Source organism: Biomphalaria glabrata, chromosome 13 (genome assembly GCF_947242115.1).
Source record: "Biomphalaria glabrata chromosome 13, xgBioGlab47.1, whole genome shotgun sequence".
NCBI classification, from domain to species: Eukaryota; Metazoa; Mollusca; class Gastropoda; family Planorbidae; genus Biomphalaria; species Biomphalaria glabrata.
In genome coordinates this window covers 38,354,411-38,375,844 of record NC_074723.1, presented here as the reverse complement: position 1 = coordinate 38,375,844, position 21,434 = coordinate 38,354,411, and the positions used below count along the sequence as shown (strand labels likewise).

The following is a 21,434-nucleotide window of genomic DNA, read 5'->3' as shown; positions in this document are numbered from 1 at the left end:
ATTCTTATAAATTATGAGGAAGAGGCTAATGAAACATTGTCTCTACATGTCATTCTAAAAAAGTTCAAATTAAACGAGATTATTCTTATTGGCAATATTTCAAAACATAATTTTACTACATTTTTTTGCGCACATCTCCAGCAATGGTTGCTATTTATCTTACTTATTTTCTGCTACTTTTTTCATTTTGATTCCAATCAACGCATCGCTACACTGTTCAAGATAATAAAGTCTGTGATTTATGAAGGACTTCGTAGCGGGGCCAACTCGAGATCATGCGACACCTCCACCAAACCAATGTTAATTCGTATGTGATTGGACATGTCATCTACTGGTCTTAGAACGCTGTTGTTGGTCTCTTTATTAATTCATCCGAATATATTCACTATACATACATTAATATCAATCACTGTAACAAATAAAGGCCTTAAGTTTCTCTTTGTATGGTAATTTACTTAAAAAGAATGGGCAGTCTTCCCAACCAAGTTTATTTTTAATAAAAGAGTTTAGCTAACCGTGAGCTCCATGAGATTCAGATACACACTCGAAATCCCAGGGACCTTGGATTGTTGTCCCGCTTCCTCCTCCCCCCCCCCTTCCCCCCCCCCCCCACAAATAAAGAGAAGGGGCACGTATGGATAAATAGGCCTATTACAACAGAGAGGATAGGTTCACTACCCGTTGTTCGCACAAATGCTACCAAAACAGACATTTTCACCGGCATGCAACATTGAGGCCATAGGAAGCTGGAGTTACCTAGATGTCATCGAACCAGTTGTCTGCGCCCCTTTTGTCGTGGCGCCTTGAGAAATTTCTTTATAATTACTTCTCCTTATTTCTGACCCATTGCACTCTTGCCAATGTTGACATTATTTGGACACGTCGTGCGTTAATGGATACACGTGACGTGACACCCAGGACCCCAGAAAGCTTAACCACTCCGCCACCGCGCCCCCTCTTTGCTTATAATTCAATTTTCTTTAAGCTCAATTTTTTTCTTTTTTTCCCCCTGTATTTAAAATAAAAGTTTAAAAAGCACTTACACATCAAATAGTTGAAAGATCTTAACTGACTTTCAGCTGTGTTTGATAAATAAAGAACTGTACTTAACGAGCTACAGCACTTTGATGACAACAAGAAACATTCTATAATATTGTTCTGCCTATTGTCTAGTACAATATTGTAAGAGCAATCAATGTTGTGTCAAAAATGTTGGATAGCGAGCAGCGAGAAATACATACATCAGATAGTCAACTCAAGAGGCTCTTGACTGAAGTAAATTATTAAAAAATAACTTTCAGAGTGTAACAAAAAAAAGAGGCTGCTGAAGTAGCTGGGCTGTTAATAATGTTTTTTTTTGCTTTACACAATTGCAGAAGGTTAAAAGACAATTTGATGAGCCTGCCACTAATTACAAGAAGAAAAAAATTCCAAGATTCGAGAGAAGACTCTCAACATCAACGTATCCAAACGAACTATTGATGTCATTGTTTCTGAAATACGCGACAGATTTCATGGGCATCAAAAATGTCAAAACGTTTTCGTCGTTAAAAGCCCAGTTTCATTTCGATTGAACAAAAGTTATTTACAAATTTGTATGACAAAGAGCAGGTTGGCTTCACTTGGTGAGAAACAGACAAAAGCACTAGCTACTGACATTTCTTCTAAGAAGGCCAGAAAAATGTTATTAGATTAATGTTAGATTTAATTACTGTTAAAATAATGAACGTCGAATCAGATACTAGTTTGTAGCAATGCTTAATAGTTTTACACCTAGAAGTGTTTTAGGAATGTAAATGTGTATACTGGGAAATAAAACTCATAAAACATTTCTTTATTCATTTGAAACATTTCATTTTTTAAGTCGTTTAATTCTGTTAAGAAATTGTACAAACATGACTTTAAAGACACTATTACTGGAATCCTAATTGAAACAAACGTAATTGATATAATTAGCCCTACTTATTTTAAAGTACATAGAAGTCAAACTCATAAAGCGCTGGTTGTGAATGTGTATGTGTTTCATGAGTGAATGTTGTTCGAATTTTTCATCCATTTTGTTTTTGTAAAGTAGTTACGCTGAGGTTGTCAATTGTAGTCAAACTGAATTTACATTTACATTTGATTGGATCAATAAAATTATCTTACCTTATCTTAAAAAAGGGGCTACACTGCTACTGCATTAAAATGTCTTTTGGTAAATGCACCAATACATTCAATTTTTTTGTCACACACTACATTCGTCTTATTGGGGGAGGCGGTGACAACCAAGATATTCTTATACCTGGGCCCACTCGTAGGCTACCTTGCAACGCTACTAAACCTCTTTGTGGTCTTCCTCTATTAGGCTATATATCTACCCCCGCTCTTTTATGTACACATTTAACCGAATACTCTAACTAAAGTTAACATCTCAAATAGCACTTGAATAGACTAGATCCTCTAGACTCTAGACCAAGCATGTCAAACTCGTTAAGGTGTATGGGCCGCATAAAAACTTACTATGACCTGAGGGGCCACAGCCAAAAACAAAACAGCAAAACAGCCTACTAGTTTTATGTAAATTAGAAACAATACAATGGAATACAATAATTAATGGCATACCTGTCCCTTAGACAGCTAAATGTGTAGTACTATTTGGTAATTAAAAATATGATTACGCATTATTTTCTATGTTCTGATGCTTGACATCTTTTATAGGATACAAGCTTATTAATGTCATGTTGAATTTTTTTTTTTTACTGATAATTTCATCACTGATGACAAATATTGATAAGATAATCTCAAACGGTGAGGTGCTTTTGTAGCTTTCATTATGGCAAAGAACTGCTCACAGAGATAAGTGCTTGCAAACAGCAAGAATTCTGGCTGCAAATTTCCGCAATTCAACATACCGTTCAGGGTAAATAACTGTAAAAGTTTGGCACAGCCAATTCTATATACTTCGATTTCAACAAAGAATCTGCTATTCTATCAGCTCTAGTTGCACATTACCAGCAGCAATTTCAGAATCAAATGAAAATGGAGATACAAACAACGAAAATTCTTGCTCGTACGGAACGAAGTCACGAAAACGGTCATTGAAAGCATCTACTAACGATTCCAGGTGTAAGACATATTTACCAAATGTTGTAGCCGTATTTAATCTGTTTAGTTCCTGACACGTTGAGAAGTGAACACGATTTCCTCTTCATATTTGGTTTATCCACAGTCGTAATTTTGCTAGTAAGCACTTCACATGATTACACGCAGTTGTGACCCATTAGTCAGTTTGAAAATGTTCAACAGGTTCACCTTTCATGTTCAGAAACTATACAATTTCCTCACGCAGTGCAAAAAAGATCTCTTCAATACTTTATGACATGAGAGCCAGTGGACTTCTGTGTAGTAGAGAACACAATCCAATTCGTGTCCCATGCCATCCAGAAACATTGAAAATCGGCGATGATTTAAACTACGGGCATGAATAAAATTAAGAGTGACTGAAACCGGTCTTATGACATGTTGGAACTTTAATTTCTTTGCGCTGAATGTTTTTTGGTGAATGATGCACTGAAAATGAGGACATTTAAACTTAGCACCAGTCTCTCTCTTTTTTTTTTTTTTTTTTGCAAGTAACTTTGCATCGAAACCATTTCATTTCATGTTTGGTGCCCCATTCGTTGTTAGACTAGCTAGCAAGTAAATTGTACTGTCATATCAATCCCTGTTATTTCTCAAAACATCCGCGCTTGTTGTGGTGTTATGCATAGAACAGAGCTAAAGTAGCACCTCATGTATCTCAAAATTCCTGTCTTATCTTATATAATACAGACGTTACTTCAAAAAAGAAGATGATTGCGTCTTACGCTGTCACAGGCCTTATGAATATAACCAACTGTGCTACACCCGTTACATCAGTTGACTCATGGAGAGCCAATAAAAATAATTCAAAATCTTTAATTGTTCACGCAATCTGACTGACATGTCATTTATTCTATCTGCCACAGTGTTCCTAGTTAACGCTATTTCTGTGAATGCTTTCACCTTTTCTGGACAAATTACTTCGGCTTTAACGACACTCCTTCATACAATCACATTCACTCAATGTTGTACTATGGCTTGCAATTAAATTTGACAAATCGTAGCTTAAACTGCTTTCACTGCAACTCACTCTCGTTGTTCAGTTTAACAAATACTATTTTTCAATTCAAGTAGCTTGTCATCTCTTATTTTCCAGCGTAACAGTTTAACATTATTTCGATAATTTTTAGGTGGCTAAGCGGGCCGCACGCAAAGTGGTATGCGGCCTCCGAACGCCGAGTTTGACATGCCTGCTCTAGACAAAAGAGGCGACTCTGTGAGTAATAAACGTTATCGGATAAAGAATAGATTTTTGTTGGTTTTATTGGTTCCGGGTTCAAGCGGCACGGAGGTCACGGTTCAAGCCCAGCCTGTCTCCATTCCCAACCATCCTGCGTTACACTGCGTAAGGATGGAAACGATGTTTAGGCAGCCAGTGCTGAGTAATAATCTAGATCTATTGTCATTTCGCTACATTCAAACGGGGTCAAATAAACGATTACAATGAATAAAACCGAATTGATATTGCTTTTTGAATGGCTGCCTGGTCGTGCGGTTTGCGCGCTGGACTGTCGTTCGGATTTATCGATGGTCGAGGGTTCAAATCCGCTCCCAATCTCCGTCGTCCTGAGGGAGGTTTGGACTAGGAAGTAAACTATCTTCAACTCTGAAGGAACATCCGAAACATGTAAAACATTTTACTAACAAACATTTTATTTAGAAAACAAAATATCAAGTGAAATAAAGAAATGGGAAAGGGAATGTGTACGAAGGACCAACATTTTGTTGGTGGTGGGGGTGAGCAGCAGATAAGTAGGCCTAAATAAGTGCTACTAAAATTAACAGGCCCAAAATATGAGAGCGTGTATGTGTCGGAGGCCCATTATATATGAAACTGATCTTTCCAAATCAAGTCAAAAGTTTAATGAGTGGGAGAAATTACAATGCGCAGGTAAAAAAAAAATTGTTCCATTGAGCAAAACAGAGAGAGAGAGGGTCATGCACTTTCAATCTAAGAGAGGCTGACGGGCTTTAAAAAAAAAGTGTTAGATTGTTCGTTAAAATGAGGTACGTTTATTATAATTTTAAAAAACACAGAAAAGAAGGGGTATTCTGATCATGATAACATGGAATGGGAACATATCAACGTAGTCAGTGTACACTGACATTCATTGCCATACTCATATTACTAATACTAGTAATACTAAACTAATGGTACATCTCTTAGAATCTTAGATCTATTCATCTATCATTTATTATGTTACTAAATTAAAGTACTATCAGTATCATCATCAGATTATCATGTATCATATTGTCGGGTAATCTATTTTCTTCTTTTTAAAAAAGTGCCTTACCTTTGCGTATTAAATAATCCAAACTGTTCCAAAAAATCCATGTTATTAAGGTAGGCATATAAAGTATAATGGCTAGAATCGGCTAGATCTAGATCTATATCAACAAAAATCCAATATTTTTGAAGTATCCAAAATACGAAGCACGCTAATTTTTTTTTTTTTTTTAGAAGCACGCTTATTTATAGGCCTACACACACAAAATTAATTGATTGAAACAGCAAAATGAGCCGCTCTATATTAAGTATCTAGATCTAGATTTAGATCTAGGTACACGTTTGCTTTCACTAAAAGTAGATCTAGGTCAAACTTTTTCCCCGTGTCTCCAACAAATCACGTGCATTTTAAGTTATAATTAGATTCTAGATCTAGAATCTAAATATGGCTCCTCATGTCTCGGAAGACAATGAGTCGGGAGGACAGGTGAGTCACTGGCTTTGATTTCGTTTTGAGATGGGGCAGAATTTTGTGTGACTGATTAAGCCTTATATTCTGGAGTGGCAGAGTTTGACACAGTTCGTGCATGTATAGATCTATATATGTGTAGTGGAGTGGATATCTTATCAGGAAACACCGGCCACCCCGATATCCACGTGACCCTTCCCCCTAAATGGCACCTTGTGTCCGCGCATGACAAGGCAGACCAACATGGTCACTGTTGATTCGACCGGCATCTCCCGTATGTTACTGGACCTACGTCGTCTCCACTCCCTGTTTGTGTCTGGTTCTACACCATGTGTTTATGTATGGCTGCAGGTAATTACATTTTACTTTTTTATGTTATATTGTAATTTTATTTAGTAGTCTACATAGAATATGATCAATATCGCTACCCCCAGATTTCGTCCATGTTGTTGGACTATCGTTATTTTTAGAAAACCAGCATGTAAATGTTTCCATTTGTTAGGGTTAGGGGACCTTTAGACTTAAGTATACCATACGAATTAGATCCCATATAGAATGTTAACTCAATGAGTGCGGAGCGTCTATCCCATAGACGGTCTGTCCGCCCTAAACGCACGGAACGTCTATCCCATAATAGACGTTCTTACCCTACCTTTGTTTCGTTGCATTTTTAAATTAAAATTTTTAACTAACAACAGTGGAACTAGATCTATTTTTACTTTATAAAAGAGTTCTTCATCCTTTGTTTACATAGAAATGAGAAGCTTTCGGCTTTATTTAGACATTTATTTATTACTTTTTTTACAATGTAAAAAAACGTCGCCATGACTACGCTATTCCAAGACACACCCACAATGTTGACTACTGAAGAAATCACAAATAAATAGTAATAATGAAGAATTTGATCTAGATATATAGATTAGATCCAGGTAGGTCTAAATTTAGCGTATTTATATTTTTATATCTATATTATTAGTATTTAGATCTAGATACTAGATCTAAATCTATTATTGTCAGTAGGTCAGGTGTAGTCTGTAGATAGAGATTGACTAGATCTAAGCTTTTATGATACTTTTATCTATAGACTTGGACTCTAGATCTAGTCAATCTAGATATATCTCTAGATCTAAGCCAATCTAAGCTTATGGTAAATAAAAAGAAAGGAAATGGTAGATCTACATCAAATAATCATCCACTGTGGGCATTTTTTCCCCATTTTCTTTTTTTTTTTTTAGTATTCTTTATCTGTAAAAATCTACAACATCATGGCTATGCTTGTCCAAGACACACCCACAATGTTTACTACTGAAGAAGCTTTATTGTTTTATTTATACTTCTATGAATTGTAATAATGAAGATCTTGATCAAGATTTAGCATAGGATGAAGCAGACTTGGACATTATTAGCATTTAGACTTAGATCTAGTATTGCCTTGCTTAAGCCTTAGACTATAGGGCTAGGTCCTGAATGTAGATCAAGGTTGACTAGATCTATGCTTTTATCTTTACACCTTTGTAGATTCCTATAGAACTAAGCCTAAGATAAATGAAAACAACAGAAATGGCAGATCTAAATCCAATATTCATCCACCATGCTAGGCCTTTTCTTGGTATATTTTCTAGCAATTTTTTTTAGTATTGCTTTTTGGTAAAAATCATCACCATCACAATACTGGTTCAAGTTGCACTCCAAAAGGTTTACTACTAAATAAAAGTAAAGTATAAAACTATTCTAAATCCATAATTTATCACAAAGGAACAGTAATAATGATCTATTAGATGTCTATATCTTAGGTAAAATGAATTAGGATTTTTATTGTCCTTCATCTAGTTAGAGATTTAGGCTTTGATCTCTCGCTAGCCTATGTCTTGCACTGGTCTAGTATTAGAATAAAAGATGTTCTAGGCAAATAAAAAGAAGACAAATCTAGATCTATATCCCATTGATTCAAATGTACATAATATTTGAGTGCATTTGGTTGATAGATTTAGTACTGGTATCTATTGTTATTGGTAGTAATGAAAAGCGCAATAATTTTCACTTTTTTTTCAGACTAAAAAAAACAGGTAAAAATAATAATATAATCAATGATTCATCATCTTTTATTGACTGTTTTATCAGATTTCTTTTTGAAAATGCTGTAAATAGTCTAAATATGCTGTTTCAACAGTAATACAAAGAACAAAATCTAAATTTAGGTCTCAAAAGTTCTAAAGTTGGCATCCATTTTTTTTTCTGAGTGTCATATTATTTAGATTATAATTTGTATCTTATATTTAAATAGAAAGATGTTTACATTTTCACATTCTCCATTCATTTACCTTTACTTTGATACCAAATATGTTACTATAGCATTATTGGTACTTAAACAATAAATTTTTGTTTTAGCCATGTTTGGAACATTTTCTTATTTTTTTTAAAAAAGTAGCATTTTTATGAAAAAAAAACACAGCAGTCAAAGAGTTAAATGTCCATCTTGTTAATCTAATTCTACAACCAGTGTGTAGATACTGGCTTTTATGAACCAGTTGTTCTATTTAATTGTTAATGTCATTTATTTTTTGTAATGTTTCGGGTGTTCCATATCTCTCTTGTGTTTGTATAAGACGAGATGGTTGGTTTACACTATATGATTTTCTTTTCGTTTTTTGTTAAGATTTAGTATTTAGACTTTGATGTTGTGTCTACAACTTGGTCTAACCATTTACTGCTTATTAATTATTTTTAGTTAATGCTCATTATTGTTATTATGTTTTATGTTTGCCTTTGGCAGGTCTTAAATGTATAATAAACAGTTAGGAATCGTCCTACGAGTTCCTTTCATCATTAGAATTTAGTTGTCTTCTGTGCCAAACCCACCACATAGGCATCTGTCCTACATTAGCTTTCTTCTTCTTTCTCTCGACTGATGCGATGCAGCTTCGTTTCTTTTGCACTCGGCGAAGTTCAAGATAACACAATAATAATAATAAACCAGGTCATTACCATGTTTTGGCATCTCAAATCTCAATTGATCTAAAATATAGCCTAAATATAGCCATAGCAGATCATGTTGTTACTCGTTAAATTTGATAGTAGACCTACAATCATAGATCTATCATCATGACACATGCTGCCATGCATGATGTAGATATTTATCCTTGCATGGTTCGTGATGGGGCTAATAAATTACCGTGGTAGGTGGTGAAAAATGCTCTAGATGTCTACAGACATAATTTGATTAATTTTGATGTGCAATTAAAAATGCAGTTGAGATTCTTACCAAAAGATAAGATACATAGATTATAGTGTGTATATCTACAAATAGTGGTAAAATGAAGTAGCTACCACTTTCTGTTCCCCACCTACCAGACTGCATTTGTTTTGAATAGTTTGAAAAGCAGACTTTAATTTTTGTCTAATTTTGTAATCAAACACTTGAGATAATTGTTCAACTTTAAATTATTTCATATCAATATGCATTACTTAGGGGGGTGTGGTGACTGAGTGGTTAAGCGCATGGCTTCCAAACCTGAGGTCCTGGGTTTGAATCTCTGTTAAAACTGGTATTTTGAGCTTCATGATTTTTAGGGTGCCCCTACTCTAATGGGCATCTGACTTTAGTTGGGGAAAGTAAAGGCGGTTTGTTGTTGTGCTGGCCACATGACACCCTGCTTGTTAACCATTGGCCAAAGAAACAGATGATCTTAACATCATCTACCCTATGCCTATGGTCTGAAAGAGGAACTTTACTTTCTCTTTACTATGCATTACTTACACTTTGAAATTCTCATTTTCTCATATTTCAACTCAATAAATAGTTATTGGATTAAATATTCTGACAGTTGTCACAAAGGGTGGGGACATAGACATTTAATTCATACATCATACTGCTTGTGCGCAACAAAGGACACATAACTAACAATTACAAAGGAATGTAACTCAAATATAACAAGTATTAACAACATTGAGTCCCAATCGTGTTAAAGCATACATGATTTAAACAAATACTTTCATTCATTAATAATTATTTTGTTTGTGTTCAATTTTATGAATACTGTTAACTTTATAGTGTAAAATTAATCATCTTTCTGCTTAAAAAAATATTATTTACAAACATGATGATGACATCATTAACAGATGAAAAACTTTGTCCTCTGAGCACAACATTTAGTTTAGGAAAAATGAGCTCACAAATATATGTTACAGCTTTCTATTAAATCTAGTTCTTTAGAAACTACATTGGTTTCTCATCAAGTTTAATTGTCCCTGGGTTCAGCTTTTATATAAAAACACTAAATAACTCGGTCAAGATGAACAGTGGACTTTATTACACTTGATAGCGTATATCATATATTTCATTTTCTTTTGTTGTCTGGATGTTTAAGTTGCAACATGTGAAGTTTGTAAAAATAATGAATTCTTATGTTTGTATACCATCAAAAAATTTGACATTGTGACTTTAAGCACCACTGAGATGGAGATATCAATTATTTAATTTGGAAACATTTACTTTTTTTTCCTTAGAAATTTTGTTTTTGATAAAATGTTTTTTAATAAGTTTTAGAATTAATTATCTTGTTTTAACTGTAGGGGATTAAACTGTGAACCTTACCAACATTCATGTGTTTAGAAAATTCATTAAAAAAATTGAGAAAAAGATAAATGCAGCTCTTTTTTCTAATATTCTAATATTTCATTGTTTACACAACCATGAATAAGATGGATATCATTTGTATTTACTTTAACTAATAGTCACATTTCAGGGTTTTAAGACATGATCTTGAATATTGAAATGCCATTTCCTTTCATTAGACTTATTCTTTTCTACAGATTGTTGAACCAATCATTCATTGACAGTTGTTTATAGTAAACAAAGGAACAAAATAAAGACACAATGTCCAGATGCATGAATTGGAGATTTAGTAACAAAAGAAAAAGAACCTCATATGCTGAACATAAAACTTAATGGTTTTTATATGCTCTGTAAGTTCTTTATTTACAAAACCTCCATACAATAACGTTGCGTTAATCATTAAAAAAAACATCTCCATAACTCACTAACAAAACATCACTGTAATCTAGTAATAAAAGTTTGTTCTAGCCCAATGAGAAAATAGCATTTTTTTAAATATACATATGTTATAAACTTGACTTTTTTTTCTTAGCTAAATCACTTTTTAACTTGTCTTTCTGTCTGTGCCCCTAAAATTTTGCTATGAAAAAGTGCTACTAACCCATAGCCAATACGTTATGTCTGGTACTTTTCTATTCCTCTAATATTAAATCTGCCGCTGTTGGGAAACAGGTCATGTCCCACAGGACATGCGTGACGCAACTATAGTCATAATATACAAGAACAAAGGGGATCGGAGTGACTGCAACAACTATAGGGGTATCTTTCTCCTCAGTATAGTGGGCAAAATCTTTGCTAGAGTGGCACTATCCAGGCTGCAGGTGATAGCTTCTAGAGTCTACCCAGAGTCTCAGTGTGGATTCAGGAGCGGTAGATCCACTATAGACATGATATCTTCTCTACGACTACTGCAGGAGAAATTCAGAGAGAGAGACAGACCCCTTTACATTGTTTTTGTTGATTTGACTAAAGCTTTTGACATGGTCAGCAGAAGTGGCCTTTTCAAACTCCTGAGGAAAATAGGTTGCCCTCCCAAACTACTGAAGTTAATTGAGTGTTTTCACGAGGAAACTAAATGTACTGTCAAATTCAATGGAGCCCAATCAGCACCTTTTGAGGTTTGCAGTGGTGTCAAGCAGGGATGTGTGCTCGCACCTACTCTGTTTGGCATATTCTTCTCCTGTCTACTGCATTATGCGTACAGCGACATAAACGAAGGTGTGTTTCTCCATACAAGATCCTCTGGAAAACTAATGTATCAAGGCTGCGGGCAAAAACCAAGGTTAGGAAGCTACTCATCAGGGAACTCTTGTATGCTGATGATGCAGCTATTGTGGCTGATTCTGATATTCAGCTACAGTCCATGGTTGACAAACTATCTGCTGCTTGCCAGAAGTTCGGCTTAAACATCAGTCAAAGCAAGACTAAGATACTTGTCCAAAACACAAACACTGCACCTCAAGTAAGCATTAATGGCCAACCACTAGAAATTGTTGATCACTTTTGTTACCCTGGCTCCATCATATCCAACAACACTCTACTGGATAAAGACATAAACAACAGGATAGCCAAGGCAATGGCCACCATGTCACGGTTGCAGAAAAGAGTCTGGGACAACATATTGCTGACTAGCAGTACTAAAGCCCTAGTCTACCGGACCTGTGTGTTGAGCACCTTGCTGTACAGAAGTGAAACATGGTCAACCTACTCATGACAGGAAAAAAAGCTGAATGTCTTCCACCTCCGATGCCTAAGGCGGATCTTTAAAATAAGGTGGCAAGATAAGATAACCAATGAGGAAGTGTTACATAGAGCAGGATGCCAGGACATCCGCTCTGTTATCAGCAGCAGACGCCTTGGCTGGCTTGGCCACGTTCGTAGAATGCCAGTAGGTCGACTTCCACAGGACATCCTGTATGGCGATCTAATAGAAGGCAGGAGAGCCGCTGGTCGCCCACTTTTACGTTATACGGATGTATGCAAACGTGACATGAAGCTCTTCAAAATCGACACTGGGAAGAGGTGGCACTGGACAGATCCACATGGAGAGAGAGCATAAAGAAAGGTCACAGATTGCAGATGTCATACACAACAGAAGCAGAAAGAAGGGTGAAAATGCAATGGCGCCTGGTGATTATATATGCCCAACCTGCGATCGCAGCTGTGTATCAAGGATTGGCCTCTTTAGTCACACAAGAAGTTGCAAAGGGAAAAGATCGTCTCTCGAGACGTAAAATGCCACAGACAATATTAAATTTAGTAGTTATCAATATCACTAATACAGTCGACATGATTGATTCAGTCAACAACCAGATCAAGAGTCCAGAGCACAAACATCAAAGTGGAAAGGAAAAACTAATAAAACATCAAAAGAAAGCTACTGTAATAAAGAAATCAAAATGAACACTTGCTGGTATTAGCAAAGCTCAAGACAATTAAAAAATGCCCATGATATATTATAGTTCAAGCAGAATAAAAAATGATTTTCAATTAAAAAAAAACAACATTTGGGCATTCCTTCATTATTATTACATCCTACCCCAAATCTCCTTTAGGATGGCAGGGTATGAAACTCTGGACAATCATGGTAACATTTCACCCATCATTTTTTAACTCTTTTTGTTAATTTATTTTGTAATTCAGTATTTGATGATTTAATATATTTTATCTCAAAAATGTATGTATTGATTACAAATGTTCCTAATTTGAATCTTATTGTATCACCAGCAAAACATCAAATCTTGCGAAACCAGAGTCCTATCAATGGTCTTTTTCCTTCTATTGGATCTGACAAGAATACAAATAGAATAGCTCATGTTCAGGATTCTATTTACTGTGCAGTTGCTGTTTGGTCACTGGCTCAAGTTTATAAGTATTTCAGCTTTATCATTTCATGTTTGGTATTTTTAGCTGCTGCCTTTTTTTTTTCAAAGTCTGCCACTTTTATATTAATAGAAACTCACCTAGCACTAGTAGGGATAGAGATTTCTAAATTGAAAACCTCAAGTGGCATTAACTCCATTTGTTAGCGTTTCATAAGGAAAGAGTTATGTGTCAAAAAAATTAATAGGTATTGAAGCATTTGGGATACATGTGGTATAGGGTTAAAACAGTTTATAATTATGTTTCTTTTTTTTTCCAATATCAGGGTTGTATATTTCTTTTTGACTTGAAGTGTGTATAATTCCTAATTCTAAACTGGTTTTAGTTAGTTATTATCCTCTGGTATCTACTTTTGGTCAAAGTGTCTTCCAAGTAAAGATACTGCAATGGTTACAAATAAATTGGTTCTCAAACACCAAACAAAAATCTACCCAGAAATAAGTTTCTTTATTAAACTATGAAACATAATTTCATTTCAGTCAGATTTTCATCAGAATAGATAGCAATCCTTTGTTAGTCAATGTCTCACTGTAAGTCAGATGCCAGGAGTGTTTAGTTGTTTATGATAATAAATATTTCAGCTAACAAAATAACTTGGAAAAAATTAAACCTTAAGATTGTGTTACAAAGATTTATTTTAAAGGTTAGGGTCCATTTTTGGTCATAATTAATATTTAATTGGTGCATGTTGACTTGAAAATTAGTACAGTTTTGATGACTAATTGAAAATTAGTATCTTTGTATGCACATAATTAATTACTTGATTATTTCTATCCAGAAAGATTGATGATGACCAGGGCAGTATCATTAGTTGGGCCAAGCTGATGATAGGTATGTTGCAATGTTGGATATTCAAGTTGGCCTCCTTCAGTCTTAGAGTGACTATGGTTCATCTCAAACACTTTTCCATGTGCAATGTTGGATATGACAGGCAGATAAAGTGAGTAGTTTGTTTACAACCAAGCATAGAATATCATTGCATATCAATATTAAAATCATATTGTTTTGGTCAGTGCATAAAATAACTAGGTTTGGATTACTCCTGGGTCCCAGGGTCTGCACGTAAATTACTTAACAATATGCTTTCTTAGTTTGGAAATCCAAGACATGTGCAGCTCTAAAAAAATATTTATTGGTGGTATAAAATTTCTCTACAAATCAATAGTCCCCAGGTTGCAGATAGGGGAAAGACCCTTATAAGGGTTAGCTGTGAATAGCAAATAAACAGCCATGGACCAACTGGTTGGCAGTCATGGAGGATGAGATGAAGTATTCCAGTGGTTAGAATATTTACTAAAAACATCTCAGAAATCCAGGGAAATGATTGCAAAAAGCGAGTATAGGGTGCTCTAACTCTAAACCCGGGTAGATGAAACTTGTTAGCTAGGGATAGCAGTTCATCTAGGAGAGAAAACTGCCTTGCAGATGATCTTGGATGATCAAAGGCTATGGGAGCACACCCAGAAAGAAAAGCAGGCTGAAGTCGGAGTCAATGGGCCTCCTGGCGCATAACACATTGACACTAACCTCATCTATGTTGGAGTTCAGTAACCATTCTAATAGATGTGGTGTCCTGCCTGTGGAATCCCGCCGCGCAGGTAGGGGGCCCGGCTCTCCGCCTTGAAGGAGCCCACACAAGCGAGCTGGTGGTTCTTCTGTCTCTGCCTGTGGAGCCAGGAGCAGGGACAAGAAAGTAAAAACTACTGGCCAACACTCCAAGACCAAAAGTCTAAAAATCTTACAATGGAACGCAGAGGGCATCCAAAAGAAAAAAGAAGCTCTAAAAATATTTCTGCATGAGAAAGAAATTGATGTAGCTTGCATCCAAGAAACTCATTTGAACAGTAATCTTCGTTTCTCCATTAGAGGCTACACCTGCATCAGACAAGATAGAGAAATCAGACCCAAAGGAGGAATCCTAACCCTCATTAAAAATGACATCCCTACCACAGACATAACTATGCCCAACTCCTCAGAATCAGAAATAATGGGAACTAAGCTAATTCTCCCAGATGGAAATATTAATCTATTTAACTGCTACTTCCCACCAGACAAGGAAATAGAGATTGACCACATACAAATACCTGACCAAGAAGACTGTCTAATCTTAGGAGATATGAATAGTCACTCTCAGAGCTGGGGATACCCAGACCTAAATGCCAGGGGAGAAGAAATTGAAGAATGGCAAGCAGAGAACAGACTTATCTTGCTTAATAAACCTGAGGATAAACCAACCTTTTTCTCAAGAGCCTGGCTAACATCAACCACTCCAGATCTAGCCTTTGCAACTGACAACTTATCCAAAAAGTGCACCAGAGAAGTTGCAGACCAGCTAGCCACCAGTGACCACAGACCCATATTGATCAGTATCGATACCTCCTTCAAAATATCAGAAAACTCCACCATCCCCAGATGGAACTACAAAAAAGCCAGCTGGCACCTATTCTCAAAGCTCACAGAACTATACACAACTTCAATAAACTGCAAATCAAATCAGGTTAATAAGTCATTCTCAGCTTTCTCCAAAGCAATCCTCCTAGCAGCTAAGGAATCAATTCCTAGAGGAGCAAGAAAAGATTATATCCCCAACTGGTCTGATCACCTTCAACAACTCCACAATGCCACTATTGAAGCCAGAAACACAGTAGAAAATAACCCTTGTATAGAAAATAACATAAATCTAAAAGCAGCTAACGCAGTTTTCAGGAAAAATTACCTTTCCGCCATGAGGAAAAGTTGGCATGAAAAAACAGAACAACTAAACGTAGATAGAGACGGCCACAAACTCTGGCGTATAGCCAAATGTCTCAACCAGGAAGAAAACAGAACAACTCCTATAGTAATAGAAAAGGACAACAAACCCTGAAAGGCCAAGAAGCAGCAAATGAATTCATTAAGTTTTTCCAAAGCGTAGGACAAATACAAATTAATGAAAGTAGAAATAAAGATGTAAACTCAGAAATACAAGATAAAATTAAAGAAAACAATCCAGCTTACTCCTTGGGAATGACCACTAATCTTAAAATGAAGGAACTAGATGAATCCCTAAAAGTCCTCAAACCAAAACAAGCCCCGGGCCCAGACAAAATATCTAATGACATGCTTCTTCACTTGGGTCCTCAAGCCAAAAGAAAACTGCTACAAATATTCAATGCTAGCTGGAAATCTGGCAGAATTCCAAACATCTGGAAAAAGCCATTATGATCCCTATACTAAAGCACGGCAAACCAAGAAATAAACTGGATAGCTACTGTCACATCAGCCTCACTAGCTGTACTTGCAAACTGATGGAAAGAGTGATAAATAGAAGGCTTACATGGATCCTTGAGTCAAATAACCTACTCACTGAAGCCCAGGCTGGCTTTAGAAAAGGCAGATCAACAGAAGATCAAATTGCCTTCATCACACAAGAAATAGAAGACGGCTTTCAAGAAAAGAAACCAACAACAATTGTGTGGGTTGACTTAGAAAAAGCATTTGACAAAGTCTGGGAACAAGGTCTCTTGCTCAAGCTAATCCAGCATCACATATCCCACAGAATGTACAACTGGATAAAGGAATATCTAAATAATAGAAAAACCTTAGTTTGCATGCAAGGACAAAGAAGCCACACAGTGGGTATAAAAAATGGCGTCCCCCAAGGAGGAGTCCTATCCCCAACACTGTTCCTAATATTCATAACGATCTAAATCAAAACCTACCAAGAAAAGTTAAAAGCAGCATGTATGCAGATGACCTTCCCTTAATTAGCACAGAAGAATATGTAGGAACATCGAAATTTCGATTACAGGATGCTCTCGATATACTCAATAATTGGTCCAAAGACTGGGGCATGTCCATTAACACAAAAAAGACAACATATACCATATTCTCACTGTCAACAAAACAACAAACAATAATATTAACATTAGATAAGGAAGCTTTAGAAAAAAATGACAGCCCTACATATCTTGGAGTCACCTATGACCTGAGACTAACCTGGAAAAACCAAATAGATAAAACACAGAGTAAAGGTATCCAGAGACTATCCCTCTTGAAAAAAATAGCTGGCACAGATTGGGGAGCTAATCACAACATCCTGAAAAAGACCTATACCAGTTATGTAAGACCTGTACTAGAATATGGTGCCTCAGCATGGGGCTCAGCAGCCCAAACCAACCTAAGAAAAATAGACAAGGTTCAAAATATTGGTTTAAGGATTATGACAGGAGCAATCAAAACAACACCCATAAGAGCTATGGAGGAAACCGCTGCCCTGATCTCTCTGGATGAAAGAAGAGATAAAAATCCTTTCCCAATTCACTAAATTGGAAACCTTGGAAAGGCACCCACTCAGAACAAAAATCCACAAAACTGGCACAAAAAACCGTCTCAAAAGGACCAATTTCTTACAGGAATCTCTAAACCTAAAAAAGAAACACCAACTTGAAAAAATTACTCTGGAATCCTCGATACACTATAACGAATCTCTACCCTGGGACGAAAGCCCTCTTCCTACTATAAGGGACCATATTGAAAATATAAAAAGAAAATCTGATTACAGACCAACAGAGCTCAAGGAAATAGTGAACTGTTTTCTACATACCAATTACCCTAGCAATCAGTGGATCAGAGTTTACACAGATGGCTCATCCCATAAAGCCACCACAAATGGAGGAGCTGGAATACTTATCGAATGGCCAGATGGAAGAAAACTAGAAAAATCCATTGCAACTGGAGAGCTCTCTGACAGTCACAGAGCAGAAAGGGAAGCACTAGCACTAGCTGCTACCATGCTAGCAAATCATCCAAGTTCCCCTCACAGTCATATTGTCTTGCTAACCGATGCAAAAACAACCCTCCAAAGCTTGCAAAACTCTTCTTATTCCTCTTATATTAAAAACCTCAGAACAGCACTTACAAAGCTCAATAACAACAGCAAAAAAACTGTTATTCAATGGATACCAGCCCATATACAACTAGAAGGAAATGAGAAGGCTGACACACTCGCCAAGAGTGGGAGAACTAACTCTCAAATAAACTCTGCACTCTATCCAGAAGAAATGAAGAAATTAATTGTAAACAAAATAAATGAGAAATGGGCGATCTCTCATCCAAATCACAAGAAAGATGACGCTTACTATAAGCTTTCCCGACAAGACCAACGTCTAATCTTTGGACTCAGGACCGGACACAACAGAATGCGACATCACATGCACCAGAAGCTCAAAATTGGAACCAGTGAAATCTGCCCATGTGGAGTATCACCAGAGAATGCCGACCACGTCTTCCAAAACTGCTCTCTTTACCAAGAGGCCCGTATAAGACATTGGCCCCAAATCAGCCCAATAGAAAGAAAACTATATGGAGAGCTCCCTGATTTGGAAACCACTGCGCAGTTCATCTCATGTATTGGTCTAGTCATATGAACACTCCAACATAACAATGAGAACGAAGAAGAAGAAGTAGTTGGCTGCATTATTAAGTTATCTTTCATTAGATATTTCTCAATCAAATAGCATTATTAACTTATGTGTCTTTAAATAAAAAGCACATTCATCATTGTTCTCAATTAAATGTCAAGTAAAAAGTTTCTCCATGGTAACAAAAAGCATATAATGTTTTCTAGTAGACTTCAAATTTAAAATGTTTCCAGTTGACATGAAATAGAAAATCGTACAAACATAACCTTAACTATTTGACAATAATGAAGATAATAAATTGAATGAATAATTTTGTCTGAATATTTTAGTGTGTTAAGTAAATATCAAATTTAAACTAGATTTGAGTACAAATGTTTTTTCTTTTTCAAAGGTAGAAAAGTTCAAATCCAATTAAGTCCAGCATATGCCCTGCACTCTACATTGGATCTTGTCACTGGTTACCCAGCATACAGAGGCAAAGAATAAGAACATTTGCAAGTAAGTTGTTTCTTGGTCATCAGGAATCTGTAGCCAAAGACACAGCCATGTAGAAAGATAAAACTATTAGTAACCTAATGTAAAAAGCAAAAGTTACATGGATAGTGCATGAGTGCTTGGACATTGATTCTAATCTAAAAATGAATAATCCTAAAACAAGTCAGTAAATTAGTTATGTTACGAGCAGATGAGACTCTTAATCTTGATTAACAAACAATAATATGTCAATTAAATTACTCCATTTTTCGGTTTCTTCTCTTCCTATTTCAACACAAATTTGCACCTTTCCACATTCACACTATGCTGCACACATAACAAATTACCTTACAAGTGAACAATTCAGCAATATACAGAGCATATAGGATAAATGCCTGATGGAGGATGTCTTACATCCCTGAGTAGATAATAGATCATGTGCCACCAAGCAGACATAAGACCTGTTTGATCAAAATGGATTTTTTTTGTATGCCATTTGTCAGGAGTTTTAAAAAAACACCACCACAATGTTTTTCCAATTTAATAAGAACAAAAATAGAAATGCTATTTAACCTATATTTCAGATAATAAATGAACACCTTTGATTTGGATTCCTCAACTCAAGGAAACATACCAATACTAGAACAGTCTTAAAAAAACAGCAGTGAGGCCAACAACTAGGTCAGTGAAACACTAGGTTTAGAGACTTCAGGATCAAAAGATATTTAGCATTGCAACAAAAGTACATAAACTAAACAGTAGATTAACAATTAAAAAACAAAACTTGATAGAATGCTCAGAGAGACAAATAAATGATTTCTAGTTCTTTAAATTCTCAATTAATCTTTTTCAATCATGAAATGAGTCTGCCAAAGTTAGCCAATTTCATAATACAATTATGCTAACTGTACACCTGCTTTGGACTGATGGCTCTGGGTTTAAAATCTGTCTGCCACAATCCTCTCCCATCCTCCATGAGGTTTGGGATGAGAGGAAATAGTCTTCAATTTTCATTAAGTGACTAATTAACATGAGCATTCAATATCATTTTTAAAAAGTCTGCTGGTGTGTTTGACTGATGCAAACATTTATATACTTTAAGTGTCATTAACATGATCAGTGCTTCCCTCTAACAATCTCTATTTATAACGTTTTTGAAGTAAGGTCTGTATAGTATAAGATAAGAAGATAAGATATAAAAAAGAAAAGCTTATAGCTTTAAATGTTAAAATTATCAACCGAAATCTTAAATCTACAACAAAAAAAATAATAAGTTTAGTGTTTTACAGTGTAAGAATAATACAAAACAAATCTTTAGCTTGTGATTAATTTGTGAAAGATTGTCTCATACTAAAGAACTGTGAAATGAAATTAACATTGCTCTTCTATAATATTAGTGCAACTCTGAAAGACACTTCAGAGAGTCTAGTTGACTAGATTAAAACTGTTGTGAGAGACAACATGACCTTTCTTTTCACTGGGAAAGATCATGACAGATGGAAAACCTTTTCATAGTTATTTCAGGTTGACAAGGGGTGGGAATCTACTGGAATGGTTGAACAATAACAATATCACGCTAACCCCCACTCTATACTTATGCAGTCATTAGTCAAATCATTGTTTTATGAATGTAGAGCCTTGACACTTTAAGCTGATTCACAAATATGGATGTAAGTCTCAAGATTATTTTTTTGTTTACATATCTAAATATTTCATACACTATGCATGACACAGATTTAGAAAATAAATATAATTAGCTTTAGGAACTAAAGATCACTAAAAACAGCAGAAGACTGATACAAATGGCTCCCGGTCATTTCATTCACAGTCACTTCATCGCAGTCAATTCATCTTCGGTCACTTCATCCCCTGGTCATTTCATCTCCTGTTCATTTCATCCCCTGGTTATTTCATCCGCTAGTCATTTCATTCTCTTATCCACCAAATAATAATTGTAAAAAGTTTGAAATTAACAGTATTTCATTTTATTTCATTTACAAGACAAAAAGTGTGACACATTAAATAAGAACAGAATATAATGTCATTAAAAATATAAAAATTTAACATTTATAGATATAGAGCTAATGTAAAGATTATTTTGCATGTTAATTGAAATCATTTATAGATAAAGAGCTAACGTTTATAGAGCTAAATTGTTTTTGCATGTTAATTGAAAGATAAGATAGGCTATTGAAAGTTGGTACAGAAAACAATCCATTGATTCGTATTGCTGTACATTGT

General features: G+C 35.5%; 1 protein-coding gene across 1 annotated transcript; it reads left to right on the top strand.

The window, feature by feature from the left end:
* Positions 1 to 5,698: 5,698 nt before the first annotated feature.
* Positions 5,699 to 21,129, top strand: LOC129922306 (probable phosphorylase b kinase regulatory subunit beta). Its single transcript, XM_056007832.1, has 8 exons — positions 5,699 to 6,170; positions 10,632 to 10,784; positions 13,162 to 13,306; positions 13,797 to 13,847; positions 14,096 to 14,257; positions 19,111 to 19,217; positions 19,778 to 19,874; positions 20,709 to 21,129. Exons 2-6 carry the CDS (start codon positions 10,748 to 10,750, stop codon positions 19,112 to 19,114), a joined length of 399 nt encoding a protein of 132 aa, XP_055863807.1. The 5' UTR covers positions 5,699 to 6,170; positions 10,632 to 10,747; the 3' UTR covers positions 19,115 to 19,217; positions 19,778 to 19,874; positions 20,709 to 21,129.
* Positions 21,130 to 21,434: the final 305 nt, after the last annotated feature.